This window comes from Neofelis nebulosa, chromosome 10 (genome assembly GCF_028018385.1).
Source record: "Neofelis nebulosa isolate mNeoNeb1 chromosome 10, mNeoNeb1.pri, whole genome shotgun sequence".
Lineage (NCBI taxonomy): Eukaryota > Metazoa > Chordata > Mammalia > Carnivora > Felidae > Neofelis > Neofelis nebulosa.
This window is the reverse complement of record NC_080791.1, coordinates 75,492,450-75,509,736: the sequence shown is the minus strand read 5'-3', so window position 1 is coordinate 75,509,736 and position 17,287 is coordinate 75,492,450. Positions and strand designations below refer to the sequence as shown.

At 45.1% G+C, this 17,287-nt stretch overlaps 1 protein-coding gene across 15 annotated transcripts in view; it reads right to left on the bottom strand.

The window, feature by feature from the left end:
- The window catches only part of NAV2 (neuron navigator 2), a 741,392-nt gene that overhangs the window by 207,321 nt on the left and 516,784 nt on the right, over window positions 1–17,287 (bottom strand). For 13 of the 15 annotated variants that reach the window (XR_009249837.1, XM_058688453.1, XM_058688452.1 and 10 more), the window contains 2 exons: window positions 14,734–14,802; window positions 6,196–6,362 (listed from right to left, as the gene is read on the bottom strand). Coding sequence is in view for 14 of the 15 variants with exons in the window: in XM_058688453.1 (XP_058544436.1) it covers window positions 6,196–6,362; window positions 14,734–14,802 (236 nt within the window). In the remaining variant the exon portion in view is untranslated. The remainder of the gene's footprint in view (window positions 1–6,195; window positions 6,363–14,733; window positions 14,803–17,287) is intronic. The other 2 variants (XM_058688445.1, XM_058688450.1) reach the window with 1 other exon arrangement.

Sequence of the window (17,287 nt, the reverse complement as noted above, 5' to 3'; positions counted from 1 at the left end):
CTGCCAGCAACCTGTGATTCCTGTCTACATCCTGAGGAGGACAGTGCCATGTGGGGTTCATGGTGGTCCTAAGGGGGATCCTGAGCAGATGTCCCGGTGAGCACTACACTTGCCCCAAAAGCCACACTTCTGGGAAGTATTGGAAGGCCAGAGCTCAAACTCAATTGTCTGCTTCAGTGTAAAGTCTTTCTCTGTTTATTTGCAGGCTCTAAACCTTCCCCTACTTTCCCCCAAACTCCCACCAAGATAACTATATTCTGGCCCAAGAGACTGGCGCAGCTTCTCAAATACTTGCTAGGCTTTTTTTTCCTCCCAGTGCCAGGTGTGAGGTCGCTTTTCGCTGGTCACTTTTAATTCATCCTGCTTGCCCAGCCTCAACAGCTGATCTAACAGTTCACTGATTCCATTTCCAGATGATCCCCCCTGAGACTCCTTTAAATTCAGCGATACCTCCTCAGTTCAAATCTTTTTAAACTGGCTTTTTTTTTTTTTTTTTTTTTTTAGCCCTCAGACAATTAAGGCTTCTGCTCAGAGGGTCAAGGCGACCTCACGGTTGACTCCCAACCAGAGAGGATGGAGCATGGACAGGCATGCGAGCTCTCCCTGGTCCAGGACTGCCCTGCAACTGCTGGGGTCTCCTGATGGCCAAGGGAAGCCTCACCCCACCGCTGAAATGATCTTGTAGACATTTCCCTCTACAGGTCTTCCATAGGACAAAAGTTTACTAACACAGTGACCCCAGCAGATGTCCTGTTGGATTAACACCTGGACCCAAACAGTGGGACGAGTCACTCCTTCCCAGCCTCCTGCTCTCTTTCCGTGAAAATCTGGAGCTAGAAATCACTGTACATGCTATCACTCCTCGGAAGTCCTCCTGGAGCCTTCCTGACTAAGCCCCTCTTTTTCCTCATGGCTTTGAAGGAATCTCTCTTACAGGACTTGTCAGCACCCCCCACCCCCTGCCCCTGGGGTTGTGAGCCCTGGAAACTCTGAGTCTGTGTCTCAGTCCCTTCAGTCATGATGACAAGCCCAAGGCTGGACATAAGCAGTGACAAGATGAACAAATGAAAGAAACAACCTGAAACGGGAACACCCAACCGTATGCTTTTCTGTGTGATGTGGACCACTGAATTAATCCCATGTAACCTGTAATTTTATGCCAGAATCCTGGTTAATGGCAGGCCATGGGCAACTTCTTCACAGTTCTCTCTCCCAATCGTTAACTCAGATAAATAACTTACTTTGCCAACCATAAAGTGACAAGTTTACAGAGATTCTAAATCAATGGCTCCAGTGTTACTCAGCCAAGATATAGTGCTGAAGGCTATAAAACTCTGTCTCCAAAAAAAAACAAACAAACAAACAAACAAACTCTGTCTCCACCCCTGTCTGGCTCTTCTTTTCTACTCATGACAGCAGAGAGTGAACAAGAGGGAGAAAATGACATAGGATGAAGACCAGGGGAGGGAACCTATGAGAAAGTACTTAGAGGGCTCCCATTAGACAAGGCCAAGGGGCCAGGGAAAACAAGCATTCATACCTCACAGTGGCTTAGGGACGGATGACCTCAGATTCACTTTACAGAAGGGGAAACCGAGGCCCACAGAAATTAAGCATTTAAAAAAAAAATTTTTTTAACGTTTATTTATTTTTGAGACAGAGACAGAGCTCGGGCGGCGAGGGTCAGAGAGAGAGAGGGAGACACAGAATCCGAATCAGGCTCCAGGCTCTGAGCTGTCAGCACAGAGCCCGATGAGGGGCTTGAACCCACAGACGGTGAGATCATGGCCTGAGCCAAAGTCGGATGCCCAACCGATTGAGCCACCCAGGAACCCCGAGAAATTAAGCATCTTGAGTGAGGCCACACTAGTTGGCAGGCAGCTTGATCTCAAACCCAAGTGCTTTCTGTACATGCCAAAGTCTGTCCATGTCACTAGTCATAACTCATAGCAAGGCGGCAGTTAAAAGGGCCAGTTGTTAGCAAAGGATCTTGTTATTTCAGCTTACTGTAACCCGCCTTATTTCAAAGGCAGTATTTTTTGTCCAAGAGAGTGAAAACAAGTGCGTAGGGAAACTGACCTCTCACATGTTGCTGATGGGAACAGACGTAGGTATAACCTTTTGGAAGCAAAATCTGGCAATGTTAAAACACCTGCAAAATGTGTATACCCTTAAATGAAATGGTATACACATGCAAAAAAGACATGAGGATGTTAATTTCAGTACTATTTATAATACCAAAGAATTAGGGGTGGCTCAGCCGGTTAAGCGTCTGACTTTAGCTCAGGTCATGATCTCATAGTTCGTGAGTTCGAGCCCTGCGTCGGGCTCTGTGCTGGCAGCTCAGAGCCTGGAGCCTACTTTTGATTCTGTATCTCCCTCTCTCTGCGCCTCCCCTGCTCGTGCTCTAAGAATAAACAAACATTAAAAAGTTTTTTTAAATTAAAAAAAAAGAATTGGAAGCAACCAAAATGAAAGTAGTTGGGAATATTAAGGTGAATTTATGCGATGGAGTCCTATGCAACTATTATAAAGAGAGAATAAACTATAAAAAGGTTGTCCATGATTGATTTTATTTACAAGACTTTAAGTCACATACAATGTATGTCAGAGTGTCTGTGTACAGAGTTCCTGTAACAATTAAATTATTACTTACAAAGCCCTTAGAACAGTACTTGGCAAATATTAAACAGTAGGAAAAATTTATCAAAATGTGACAGTATATGCATAAAGAAAATACAGAAGAATATAAGTGATAAACAGGGGCTAATTCTGAGAGCAGGGGTTATGCAGGGTTCTCTTTCAATAAATTTATGCTGTTTAAAAATTTTTTACATGACGATTTTTATCACGAAAATATAATAAACATACACTTTCTCTAAAATGAAGAAAACCATATTATTCAGGAGAGACCATCTTCCATTTGCACAGAATTTAGTTTAGGAATAGTAAATATTTCAAATTCATAGGATGGACCAAATACTTTAGAAATGTATTTGATTTCTGGCAGTGCTAACCCATCCAGAGGATGTAAGTGAGGGGATGGAAGGAAAAGATAATGTCACCAATGTTGAAAATGACAGCTCTTTCCTCTTCCTGAAAAGCTGTGATTCTGGTCTGGAGCCGTAGGGCCAAGGGAGGAAGCGAGGAGCCGCTCTATTCCAGGCCATCCCTCAACAGATCCGCAGGGGAACCTGCTCAAAGCATCCCGCGGGCCGGGCAAGGTGCCTCACTGCTGCCCCCTGCAGGAGTGAGTGGGGGAAGCCAAAGACGAACCTAACCATGCTAGTGAAAACTGCCCAACTAGCAGCTTTTCCTACAGGCTAAGGATTTGTAGACTTTCCTCCAAACCTCACAAATTCCTGGGATTTACACACCAACCGTGCACTTGGTCACCTCATGGACTAAGCCAATACAGTGTGTGTGTGTGTGTGTGTGTGTGGTGTGTGTGGTGTGTGTGTGTCCCTAGACTTTTTCCCCACTGTGAAGTATTTTATATATCTATTCTTCTTCTTCTGTTTCACATCTCAGTTGATTGCTCAGTTGAATACTGAAAATATAAGTATTTTCTAGACCTATTACTCTTCTTCTGTTTCACATCTCAGTTGACCAGAACTAAATTCAGCGATGATGGCAGGAAGGCATTCGCTTCTTTGGACGTGATTTTCGGAGGAATCTTTCAGTTATTTCCTCACAAAGGATTAAGTGCTCCGGGGCTTTGGAAAAGCTGCCTGTTATAATTTCCTTTTATTCCTTTTTATCCTTTTAAAAAATCAAGACTAAGTGTTGAAATATTTTTGTCATATGTTGGAAGAGTAGTGAATTTCTTGTTCCCCTTTCTGGTGGGATCAGATCAACTCCTAGAAGAATCACTGGTCCCATGGGTCACATGTACAAGCCTACGAAATGGGTTACCTGAGAGAAAATGCCAGCATGCAATGCGATCAGGGCCTGTCCGACTCATAAGACAGCTTCGAGAAGGATAGGTCATGAGATTATATTGTGGACTTTAACTCATCTGAAAGCAGTCCATACCTCAACTACAGCACCCACCACACTGAGCTACAACGTATCTGCTCACTAGTGTGCACCTCTCCAGGACCTGTCAAGATGAGGGATGCTACCCTGAGCACCCGAAAACCTGCTGTGCCTCTCGATGGCCAGGTGGGGGAGCCACTTCTCCCACCACATGGTCCATGCTGCATGGAGCTGGCTACCTCATAGGCTGCCATCAAGGTCAGATTCAACAGAGGACACAGGGACTGTGAGAAAGGAGGAGGAAATACAAAAGCCTCTTTAGGTACAATTGTGCTGTCCCTTTACCTCAGAATGGTGGGGAAAGTATTAGAATAAAAACTACCCGGGTCTGCCGAAGCCTGCTTGACCTAAGCTCTCCAGGCTAGGAGAGGGATCATAAATGCACTCTCCCACGCACCTGGAGCCCCGGTCAGTTATTTTTATCATTCTGGGAGGGAATCCTTAGGGGATTTTGTGAGTCCCAGCTCACAAGATATTCTCACACTTACTACCTCGCTCGATCCTCCCAGGAGACAGGACAGAGCTCGAGTTCAAACCCAGGACTCAAACCTTGATCCGAATTCCAGTGTTCAATTACCAGAGAGGGCAAGTTACTAAATCTCAATTAGCCTCATTTCTTTTATCTGTAAAATTGGGTTAATGATATTTACCACACAGAATGTTTGTGAAGACCAAGTAACACAGTGAAAATCAAAGTCCCTGGCAAATGATACTTATTTTTATTCATTTATTTAGAGAGAGAGAGAGCGCACGCGCGCACGCGAGGGGAAACGAGGGGCAGAGAGAGAAACAGAATTTATAGCAGGCTCCATACTAGGTGCAGAGCCCAACATGGGGCTCGATCCCACAACCCTGGGCTCATGACCTGAGCCAAAATCAAGAGTCTGACACTTAACCAACTGAGCCACCCAGGTGCCCCTTAAACACACTTTTAAGAAGACCATACTTTTGAAAGGAACATGTTTGGCTATGGTTGAAGAGAAGAAAAGGAGGGGAGGGGAAGGGGGTAGAAAGAGGGAAAAAGATGACAAATGATTTTCTTAAGGCAGGAGCCAAGGGCTGGATCACAAAGAACTTGTCTGGTTGAGACCTCCCACTGCTGGCCGCAGAGTTTCCAATGCCCTGATGCAAAACTTTGTGCCATATATAGGTCAGCCATACCAAACCTCCCTTCCTATTTTCTCAAGTATGCTAGCTGAGGGTAGGGCAGAAACCAAGCTCCACTAAATGAAACCATCCCGGGCTAGAGGGTAGGTCCAGGAGCCTTGGATCTCGTTCACAGTGGGAAGGCTGCCCAGGCTCCTGGAACACTTTCAGAGTGGGAGGCAGCTCTCCTGAGTCTTGGGGGAGTTGAGGGGCACATCTAGGACAACTCTTACTGTAGAAAATGCTTCCAAGAGATCTGGGCACATCACCCCCACCAAGAAGTCTAGACCACTTAGCCTGGGAGGAATGAAGGAGGGCTCTGCTTCTGACTGTACAATCTTCTAAGCTCAGTTTCTCCAAGGTCTCACGAGACACAGACTGAAGCAAGCAAATGTTTGTTTCACCATCTTCTGTGCAATAGCCCCCACACAGCTACTCACCTCTTCCCCCATCCTAAGATCTCAGGGCTATGTAGAGCAAAAAGTCATATCCTCTTTTGGTAAAACTTACATCATCGGAACACTAAGAATAATGTTGCATATTCCTCATATGTAGCCAAGATATTCATTTACACAACCCACATTTCTGCCTTTTTCAAAGGGTGAAAATTCCCTTGTTCTTAACTTCCCTCATATCGCTTTTAATGGGTAGAAAGCTTATCAGGTCACAAAACACACACTCCGAGAACCTTGCATTTCTGGAAAACCATCTACCATACAGAGCACGTTCTGTGACAGTTTACCTTCAAGTTGTAAATGCTATATTGCTTCTCTCTGTAGCCAGGTGTCTTCCGGGTCCCTACTGAAACAAATACTCCTAACTCCTGCTGGCAACCATGAACCTATTTCCACCACTTTATTAATGCCTCTGCTAGCAAAGTTCCTGCCAGCCAAGTATGTCCTGTGGCCCATGCTATTTGCAACCTTGTTCCCAACCCTAGCAAACTCGCCCAAAGGAACCGGATCTGTATACAGGAAAATGCCAAAAAGGACCCTCAAGAAGTTGACTTACCTTTCTCGTGGCTGCTTGGCGGTGGTGGTGGAAGTGGGGAGGTGACCGGTTTGGACTTGTCATAGTTGTTAAAGCTCTGGCTGCGTCGGTTGTTGGCAGTGGCTGACCCTCCACGCGTTTTGGCTTCACTGCCTGCAGTGGATACCCTTGCAGTAGGACCTGGAAGCCTAAAATGCAAAAGCAACAGGAAAATGGATTCAGTCTCAGGAGAACAGCAGTGTCTCAGAAGAAAGAACTGCAACCATGCAGGAGGTAGAGGAAACCATTCAAGACATTGGGCCTGTGGAGATTTGCCAGTCAAAAAATTCAATGGAACTACCACAAACATCTAGGCTACTAATGACCCCAGCAAAGTCCAACAGCAAAACATGAGTTTTACTTTGAGCAAAGAGAAATTCTGAAGGAAAAGTAAATGAATATGTTTGCTGACTAAAAAATATGAAGTTTATCTTCCTTTTTCTCTTGAATGAGTAATTTATTTTTCAATAGGGTCAAACCATGTCAACTCTAATTCTATCAAGTGTGGAACATAAGGGCCTATTAAGACTTTAAACTTTTTTACCTTCTGCGCACATCTCTTCTAGTAGGTATTAATATGGCCATAATCCGTATTAATCATAATGTCATAATCCAGGGTTGCAGTATCAAGAAAATGATGTAATTTATAATAGAGAACCGTTAGCACTCAGGACCCAATACAACTGCAACGAGAAAACTTACGGCCTGGATGAAAACATGTGTTCAGACATACATTCTCCCTCAACACCTGACAACCTGTCCCTGTAGGTATTATTTAGAGGCTGAAGCCCAGCTTCTCTGCACAGTAGACAGAAAAAAAATCATACGTTCTTTCTGTAGAATAAGCAGGAATCTATTAACCTAAGGACAAACATACACCTTCTCTTAAGTAAAGTACCTCATTTAGAGTGGTTTGGGAAATAAAGTTAGTGGACATTTTTGTAATATGTCTACAGATCTTACGGCCTCCTCCCCAAAGAGTTAAGGGTAAGACTCCCTCAGAATTTTGGGTCAGAGAGTACTAAGCAGGCTATTTCTAATCGTTAAAAACGGAAAGAGGAACAAATAATGAAATCTTTAGTTATATCTTTCAGCTAAAACCCACTTAGCTGTTTAAAAGCCACTGGAACCTCCGCTGACTAGCAAAAGATCTAGTGAGAAGTCTGAATTTTCAACCCATAAAGCTTTCAACTTTCTCTCCCCATTGCAAATCTGTAAGCGCCAAAGAAGTCTGGAAGCATTTTAGATATAAGCAGGCGATCACTTTAAACTTTTTTCTTGCTGGCTGAGCAAGAAAGATGGTTGTAGAATAAACAGAGAACATGAGCTGGTGAGAGAAGACTGTAAAATTTATACAGTTAGGAAGGTGGCCCAATTCCCTGACGGGGAGCTAGGAGGGAAGGAAGGGGCTGAGTTCTCTCCCCTAACAAGAGGCAGAGGGAAGTACACTTTCCACTGCACTAGGACGATTTGCCCCTTTTACCCCATCTTGTTTTGGAGAAAAGATTCACCCCACATAGACAGGCAAAGAGTGGGGTACAAAGCCAGCATCTATATTTGGGTGCCAGATGTGGCCAGCAAAACTGAACAAGGAGGCCCGGCAAGGAGATTTAGGTACCTCTTGGTTCTGCCTTTAATACAAATGGCATCCCGAGAGCCCTCCAGGTCAGTGTTAGCTGAGTACTCAGAGCCAATGGCAGAGCTTCTGCAGATACAGACATGGGGTCCTCTGGGCTGGACTCCTTTAACCCAGCTATAGTCTGCAGAGCCTTAATGCCCACAGACAGGCCTGGGAAAGAATTATAGACTTCTTTCAAGATGATGTCACAGCAATAGTATTATGTGGTACAGGGTAACAGGCCACAGCATTCTACTTCAGTAGGGAATTTGCAAGAAGTAGGTAAGCAAAAAGCAACAAGAAGGGAAAACAGGCTTCCTTTTGGAGTTGCTGCAGAGCTCCCACTGCCCCAACGCAGGGCTCTCCAGGGCCTCTATGGAAATAAGATCGATCAAAGCATAGGATGGGATGGGTACAACCTTGAATTGGGTAGGCAATCTGGTCCTCTGTGAGGCAGCATGGAGTAATGGATAAAATAAGGACTTTTCCCACACATAGAACACTGGACCAGTCTTATAATTTCTCCAAGATTCATGTTCCAGATCAGATAACTTTGGAATAATAATAAACTATCCAATGGGATAGTTGTTCGTTTGAAATGGAGCTTAATGTTGGGCCTGTTGTATTCAATTCCTGTTAGTTTCCCCTTCTCATCCTCTCTGTTGAACATAAACTTATAAATGAGTTGGATATTGTCATAAAGGAAACACGCTTTGGTACAAAAAAGAATCAGACAAAATAATGGACATTAATGGATCTAGATGAAAGTATCAGAAGAAAGCAGACAAAAATCAACATACACAAGACAGAGATCTACATTTTCAAAGAGGTAAGCCAGGCTTTGGCAGATGGTACTTATTTCCCTAAGAAACATTCCAGAAGAGGAACTGCTCTATGGAGGAACATTCCAGAAGAGGAAGATCTATGACTAAGACCTTCTACTTAGGGCATCTCCGAGCCATCTGTAGGCCCCATTCCCCCAGAGTGAAACATTCCTGGTCTTGGATCAATAAGCTAGTTCTGGTCTCTCCTGGGTCGTCATCATCAGATTCTCTTCACTGGGTCAGGACCTAGAGGTACACCTTGGATGAGACTGGCATAGCCATCAAGCGGCTACAGGGTTGAACCAAGTTTTCTAGGATTTCAAGAAGGACTTCTTGAAGGCTTTGAGGGCAGCTGACAAGGAAAAGAATGGTTGGCACATACTTAGCAAGGGCCACCACAAAGTTCAAGCCAACTCATGTCATCTTCTACCCCCAACACTTTTACACTGTAGTCAGCTCAGCAACCTGAACTTGACCAAATGGGAAGACGGGGTGGAGACCAAGTAATTTCTCCCAAGTTTCAGTGGGTGTCTATAACAACACAATGCTTTACAATGTAAGTTGTGAATGGGCTTGAGTAGTTGCTTGCTCCAAAGCAAGCCCCCTCCATCCCTCTGAAATTTTCAACAAAGTCTGCCTGAGACACAAAGGCCATGAATGTGTGGTGGGTAGGAAGAAAAAAAGGCTTCTTTGGATCCACCCATGAGGGAACCAAAATATTCTTTGTGAGTCAATCTACCAAATTGATTCAGGCTAAATTTTAGGAATAGGATTTCAAATGTTTCACTTCAAAGACAATGCTGACCTTGAGGACCTAAGGTATATGAGCAATCATTGGGGCATGACTTTCTGCAGGTTGAAGAAGAGTTTTCCACGGTGTGAATGTTTATGCCCCCCTTCACATTCATATGTTGAAATCCTAATGTCTAGTGTGGTGGTGTTAGGACGTGGGGGACTTTGGGAGGTGATCGGGTCATTACACAGAGCCCTCATGAATGAAATTAATGACCTTATAAAAGACAGTCCAGAATGCTGGCTGGGCCCAGGTAGGGATGGAGTGAGAAGTCAGCACTCACCAGAACCTGGCAAGGCTGGCATCCTGATCTTGGACTTCCAGCTTCCAGAAATGTGAGTTACAAATTTCTGTTGTGTATCAGCCACTGAGTCTGTGGTATTTCACTGTGGCAGCCCAAACAGACAAAGACAGGGTTCTAGTTCGATCTCATCTAGATCTTAGGGTAAGGCTGATTGATCCTAGAAAACATCTAAATTACCCATGTATTGATAAAAGAATATGCAAAGGTCAGAAGTAATTCAAAGAAGGAAAATGATAACCTTGGAGGTTGGTGGGATGGTCAGGGAAGGTTCCAGATAGACGTGACCCCAGAGCAAGGTGCCATGTGGAATGGAAATGTGCGTGGAGAACAAGAAGGTATGGAGTCATGGAGAGACGCAGAGGTCTCCGGCAGAGGGAAGCCTATAAAAAAAAGTGCAGAAGAAGGAGGGTCTGGTGTGTGCTGGGGAGTGGGGGGACAGACTGGGAGGAAAGGAGGCTGGAGAAGCAGGCAGGGCCAGAATAAAGAGGCCCTAGTATGTTGCAGTATGAATCTGGACTTTTTCCTGCTCTCCAGCAATGAGTCATAAATTAGGGAGGCTGGGAGCAGGATCTTCTAGTTCACGGTAACGCAGACCTCAGGCTCTCCAGCTCACGTTCTCCAGTTCATAACTGTTAACATCCTGATGCATCACAGGAACTTCTATCAAGTCCCAGCCTGGAAACAGCTGCTGTCTGTACTTTAGGATCCTTTGCAGAAGAGGTGGGTCTCGCTCATGTGGAACAGCCATGGGTAAAACAGACGATGCCCAAGGTGCCTGCCTCAGTGAAGAAAAGCAGGGAGAGGGGAGCACATCAAGTCAACCTGTATCATTTATGGTGCCAGAAGAGTTCCAAGGCTCCTGTGCAAGCACAACTCCACTTCTCAAGACCATTCCTTGTTCCAAACGTAGTTACAAAATGACAGAGGACACAGATGGGTTCTTTGAAACATACATGTGTCGTATCAAAAGAATAAGTTTAAGGGAAGTGGCATAAAAGAGAAGCAGAAGAGAAATCCTGCTGCTATTGAAGCCGTGGTCAATTTCTCCAATTGTGTAGAGCCGAGCAGGCAGGGTGGTAAATTGTCATTCTCGGCACATGACCTCGCAGTACATCCCGGCTTCACGCGCTGTGTGTGCTGATGGGAGGAAAGCTGTTTTTTCCCCTGCAAAACCACTTCAAAGGCCGGGAGAAGATGGCCCTCCCAGGGGGAATGGCAGCTTGTGTGCACATGCTTGGGACCTCAGGTGGCAGGCATTGTGATGGGAGATGCTTTCTGCCAGAGGAGATTATTAAATGTTGAATCTCTCATCTCCATGGCCTCTGCTTTTCAGCAGCTGGACAAAGAGGACAGAAGTAACAGTCCCATTGCTTCCTCTCCACGAGATGGTCATGTGATCAACTCTGTGGGGTTTTGCTGGAGACAGGTGGTCTGGTGGCCCTCCCTGGCCTAGATCAATCCCAAACACCAACCTCACTGTATCTGCTAGTTATGGTGTATAGACCAGATATCAAAGGACTGGAAATGACTTTATTTAATCCATATATCATTATGAGTGAGGCAGCACTACCCTGTTTTGCTGGTAAGCAAACACAGGCTCCTGGAGAATAAAGACTTTACCCAGGTTACGTGGTAAGTGATGAAGATGGGCTTTCACTAGGTTTGACTAGCTGCACTCCCAGCCACGTACCTCTCTACCTCCACAGATAGAACACACCTGCAAACCCAGGGCTCACCAGGGTTGCCAAAGGACGATAATTGTAGTCGAAGGCAGAAATTCATGAAAATCCTTCATCCCTGTGTGGATTCCCTCTATAAGCATCCAGATTCAATGGAGAGGCTTCCTACCCTGTTCAATATCCCTGGTACTTATACAAGGTGTTTGACTCTGTCAGGTGTTCAAAGTTTGCACTTGAACTCTATTTCCAAAGCTCTGGGAGAGTTGTCTTGCTTAGCCAGCAGGGGTAATAAGGTGGTTTCTTTTGACAACTAATTTTACAGCTACGTTTGGTGATGCCCAGATCAGCTAAAACGCTTATCAGAATTGTGCTCAAGGCTGGGGATGGGAAATGGAGGGGGGTTAGGGAAGGCAAGGAGGAGTATTAGGCAAATAATGAAAGAACATCCCTTCACTGGCCTCATCAGAGACAAAGATGCATCCAAAAGAAACTCTAGGTGAGGGATGTGACCCTGAAAGAAAGCCAGACCTTGGCTTTTAGTCAACTTGGAAGCCCTGTGCCCAGCACACCCTGGGGTCAGGGGCAGACACGGCCTCTTCCTTCAGTTCTTCCGCTCTTCCCACTGCCTCCTTCCATCATCTGGGACTGATAACCACTCACACTCGGGATGGGCATGTGCTTCCAATTAAATATTTTCCCAGCCAGCTCCTGCTTATCTTCTAGAACTGAGTACATCGTGGGAACAAACACCAGACTTCAGGTTCCCTCCAAGCTCACTTAACTTCCTTTCCTTTCATCTGTGAAAGGATTTCAATTTGCAATGGAACTGGAGAATGGGAAATGGAAAATCCCACACAGGTGCCCTCAGAAGACCCAAGTTTAAAAACCGAAAATCGCATTTCCCATAAACGCCTGACTTATAGAAGAGAGAAACCTATCTCCTGACCAATGAATGTCTGCCTAGAATCCCTCTCTATCCTCAAGCCAATGAACTTACCCCTTGGACTCTGGCTAGATCTCCCCTTCTTGTACTCCTGGCCCATCAATACAGCACACCCCGAACCCTCAACAGACTCACCTGTTTCTTGCTATGGCTGCATTTCCCAAACTGCAATTCCCCTGCTCTTCCCAAATAAACTCGATTTGAGTTTGGTAATTTGAGCTCACCTCAGTTTACGTCTCTATTTAGGTTGACGCTCAAAAACTGGGAACCCAGTTTGCCAGTGCAGGGGGTGTCTGAGGGAGGCCTGGTGTGATTTTGCAGGGAAAGCAGGCACTCTCTAGCCTCGTGTCGTGAACTGCACGTTTATGTCCTCCAGCCCCACCCTGGCCAAATTCAGGTGTCCTCACCCTAATCCCCACGTGATGGTATCTGGAAATGGGGCTTAGGGGAGGGACTTCATGCGGCTGAAGACCTCATGATGGGCTCGGTGCCTTGTAAGAAGAGAATGGAGAGGGCTTGCTTCCTCTCTCTCTGCTCTCCGTGTGAGGACACAGCAAGAACATGGCCATCTAGAAACCAGGAACAGGGCCCTCATTACAATCTGACTGTGCGGGCACCCTGATCTTGGACTTCCTAGCCTCCAGAACTATAAGGGAAACAGTTTAAGTCACCCAGTTTATGGTGATTTGTTGTAGCAGCCCAAACTGACAAAGGCACATGATTATGAAAAGCACTGACGAATGTCAGTTCCCTCCTGTCCCCCAGAATCAAGTCTGGGTAACATATGGACTTGTTCTACAGAGAAGCAATGGCCCCGCGGCTTCTCCCCAACAGCCAGGCAGATCCTGAGTTGGGTCTCCCTATGTGTAACGTTTTAGAAAAGAAAAAGTAAACTCTGGCTAGAAAAAGGCACTGAGAACTTGACAGAGTGGGGCAGCAAGCAGACATTCAGTATGTGTTTGTTACACGAATACAGATAGAAATGTAGTGTGGCGTGGGGACGCCTGGTGGGTCAGTCGGTTGAGCGTCCAACTTCAGCTCAGGTCACGATCTCGCGGTCTGTGGGTCCGAGCCCCATGTCGGGTTCTGTGCCGAAAGCTCGGAGCCTGGAGCCTGCTTAGGATTCTGTGTCTCCCGCTCTCCCTGTCCCTCCCCCACTTGCACTCTGTCTCTCTCAAATATAAACATTGAAAAAAAAAGTGTAGCGTGGATATCCCTTTAGCTTTAATTGAGAATTCAATGAAAATAATGAACCAGCATCAGGTTCTATTAGGATGCTACAAAGGGCAAAGTGAGGCAAAAGGCCAAGAGTAACAGCTAAAACGTAAGATTTTTTAAAAGCAGCCTTGACAACCCCATAAACACCAGAATTCAAGGGGGAGGAAGAGAGAAAGAGTGTAAACACAGTGGTTAAAGTGAGGGTTCTGGAGTTAGGTCAACTGGGCTCAAATCCTGGCTTTTCCACTTTCTGTATCATCTTGAGTAACTTAACTAACTTCCTAGACTTTAGTTTTCTTATCTGTAAAATGGGGATAATAACGAGTGGCCGCATGAAAACTAAAGTGAGGATTAAATAAGATAAGGCATTCAAACTGATGCATGACAAGCATTCAATAAATGTCAGCTCTTGCTGCCTTTAAAAGAAGAGTAGATCCCAAAGACGTGACTGGCATTTTCCATACCCTGGAATCGGTCCTTACAATATGCAGTAAATGTCAAACTCTGTGTCAGGAGAATTAGTTAGTGAGCAAGACTAACTTTTATTTTTAGGTAACTGAGGCAATCTCTCCAAGGTACCAAGAGCATCCGGAAACGAAAAGGAGACACAGCCACCTTGCTGCTTTGTCTCCTCCGACCAATTGGATTCATGCTTTGGGTGCTTTAGAACTCAAGAGAAACCAAACCCGCATTAGTAATTTTAGCAATAACAGCAACGATAAAAAGCACAACACACATAAAGGAGGTGCAGATGACGTGGGATCAGGGCCAGGCCAGAGCAGGGAGCCAAACTCATCATAAAACCACCACAAAAACCACCTAGAAACTTACCTCTCCCTAAATCAGAAAGGATTTTGATACGAAGCAATGAAAGCCCAAATCAATGAAATGCATTGATTTGAAACATTTATATACACCTCAACGCCAGCCACACACACGCTGACACACACATTCCTCCTTTCAATGACCCCACAGGCAGTCTCCAAACTCTCCCACATTGGGTCATTAGCCAAAGCATGTTTGGTTTTCTCAAACTGCAAACATGAAACAGGCAGAGGGACCAAAAGGAAACTTAGCCAGAACAAAGGGATCAATGAGTTGGGTTGAAACCATGCTTTGCAGGACACAGAGAAAGTCTAACCTAGAGATCTTTTTCTGACCCAGAGTGAAGCGGATGATTTTGCTTTGAGAGGAGTCCTTGGATGATGCACTGCATGACAGGAAAGAAAAAAGTGGGAGAGATGAGTGAGGGGAGAGAAGATACGTTAGACACGCACATCACTAACGGGAGTCCGTGACAACGGGGATGCGCCTGGGTTGCCCTCTGCCCACTTTTCCCGGAATGGGCAGCCTTCCTTCTGAGTCTGGCTTTTCTGATTTGGTGACATTCCAATGTGAAGCAATTGCTATCAAGATTATCTAAGAACATTTGATTTCTTTTTTTTTTTTTCGTTTTTCTCAAGACCAAGTATCTTTTCTACTACCTGTGACATGAGGCCGCCTTCTTCCCGCAAAAAAAAAAACACTGAAGCGCAGGGTCTTGGACACGTAAACAAACTTGACAACTTCCCCAGAGCATCTAGATGCTTCTATCTCACATGCTTCTTTTACCAGGGTGCTTTTCGGAAAACGTGTCATAAAATGTTGACCCAAAACAAGGGTACGGATGTGTACAAGTTTTGCTGGTCTTGGGAGTATTTGCTCTCAGTGATCTAGAAATGTTCATTTAAAGTCTTATGAGCTTGTTATATTCTAGATTTTGGACCATAAGTTGGTGTAATGAAGAATCTTGATTGGGCTTCATCAAAAGGTAAGCTCATTTACTGTCTTGTGAAAGGAGAAATATTTATCTTTCTTGTATCCACACACCGTATACCAGGTTCACCCTGTACCAACCTGTGTTTCTCAACACACGTTCCCTGGAACCCTAATGCAGTGATATGAGGCGGGAAAAACAACGTTGGTGTCACTAGACTCTGAAAGTAAAGGAAGAGACAGGAGAGACGGCAGGAAAAAAAAAAAAAAAGAAAATCAACTGTCTGGATTTTCCCTACACAGCTAAATATTGATAATATGTAAGGTAGACACAGAGGAAGAAGGAAGTGGGTCTTGGGAAGTATGCTCCTCTCCTGGACTCTGGGGCTGGTGAGGAATTTCATGAGGTAGAACATGGATCAAGTTCTCGGCCTCACGCAGATTAACGAGAAGAGAGGAGGTAAACGTGAGCCTGCATTTGGCCATCATCAAGGAGTCGCTCTGATTCCCTCATGCCAGCATCTCGAATTTCCTTTGCCAGTTTCCATGAGTCCTTTCTTAAACAAATTTCATGGAAAAGCTGCCAAGTTTTAATATTTGCTACCCCATGAGGTACAGTGTTTAGGCCTATTTGTATCTGGCAGAGTTCTAACAAAGGACTAAAACAAACCTGGCGTTTGGGGCTTCCATCAACACTTGACACTGATGATCAAGGGCCCACACCATTACCCTTGGGATTGTGATTATCAGAGACAGAATCTGGGATAGAAATACAGTGGAACTAAGCCAGTGATGCCATATTACCAGTCTTAAATCTACAGCCAGAGTGTAAGCAGGAGATATTAGACCCCTAGAATTTGAGAATAAGATTGTCCTTTGGAAGTAAAATGATAAAGTATCAGTACATAATGGATGAAACCAGTTGTCTGCAGAAGTAACCCAGTCTGGGCCAGACAAAGGAGGAGTGAGGACACCGAGCAACTCTGAAGCCCAGTCCGTGTCACCACAGTGCAGAGTCAGGGGGCCAGGATGCGAGGAATCACTCTGGAATAAGTGGATATAAAAACCCGCCTTAAGTAAGTTTGGCTGCTCTTTAGGTAAAGCATTTATTAGTAGTAGGATTTTTTTTTTTTTTTTTTTTTTTTTTTTTTAACTGGGAGATGGGCGTCCTGACTGGGACATCTGGTTCTTTTAAGAAAACAAACACTTACCATGGAAATGGGTGCCTCAGGCTAGCACAGCTTAGTGACACAACCCAGGGTTTCTCAACACATGCTCCTTGGAATCGTATATGCAGTGAGATGCTCTATGAAACAAGTTCCGTGGCTGAGCTGGAGGAATGCTTTCTACAGCCTCTTCTGAAGAGTCACAGTGCACACGTGTTCCTCTCTCAGGCTCCCTCGTCTCAATAAATAGCGCCATTTACCGCTACTCACGCCGGAAACCCAGCAGTATCTGTGATTCCTCTCCCTTACTCCAGACAGGCCATCTATTCGGTCCCCTTGGCTCAACCTCCTGAAGTGGCCCATCAACATGTCAGCTCCACCCCTTGGTTCAAGCCACTGTCATCCGGAGGACAACAAAAGCCTCTTAATAGTCTTAATCTCCAGAGAGGAGATAAGAAGTTATTATTTTTTTAACTGTCAGTTAAATCAAGTTTCTCTCTTGCTCAAGACTGCCCCCCGCCCCAACCCAGTGGCTTCCTGTTATCTATAAAATGAAATGCAGACTCTTTACCCAGTTTAGCTAGCACTCTGTGACTTGGCCTCATGGCCAACAGCACTACGCAACTCCAGGGGCCATCGGTCACACTGTCTACCATGGAAACAAGAGGCTTTGCTTACAGGTACCTTATCATTTCCCACCTCCCCTCACCTACTAAACTCCAGCCACACCAGCCTTCTTTCTGGTCCTCCAACCTTCCAAGCATACTCTTACAC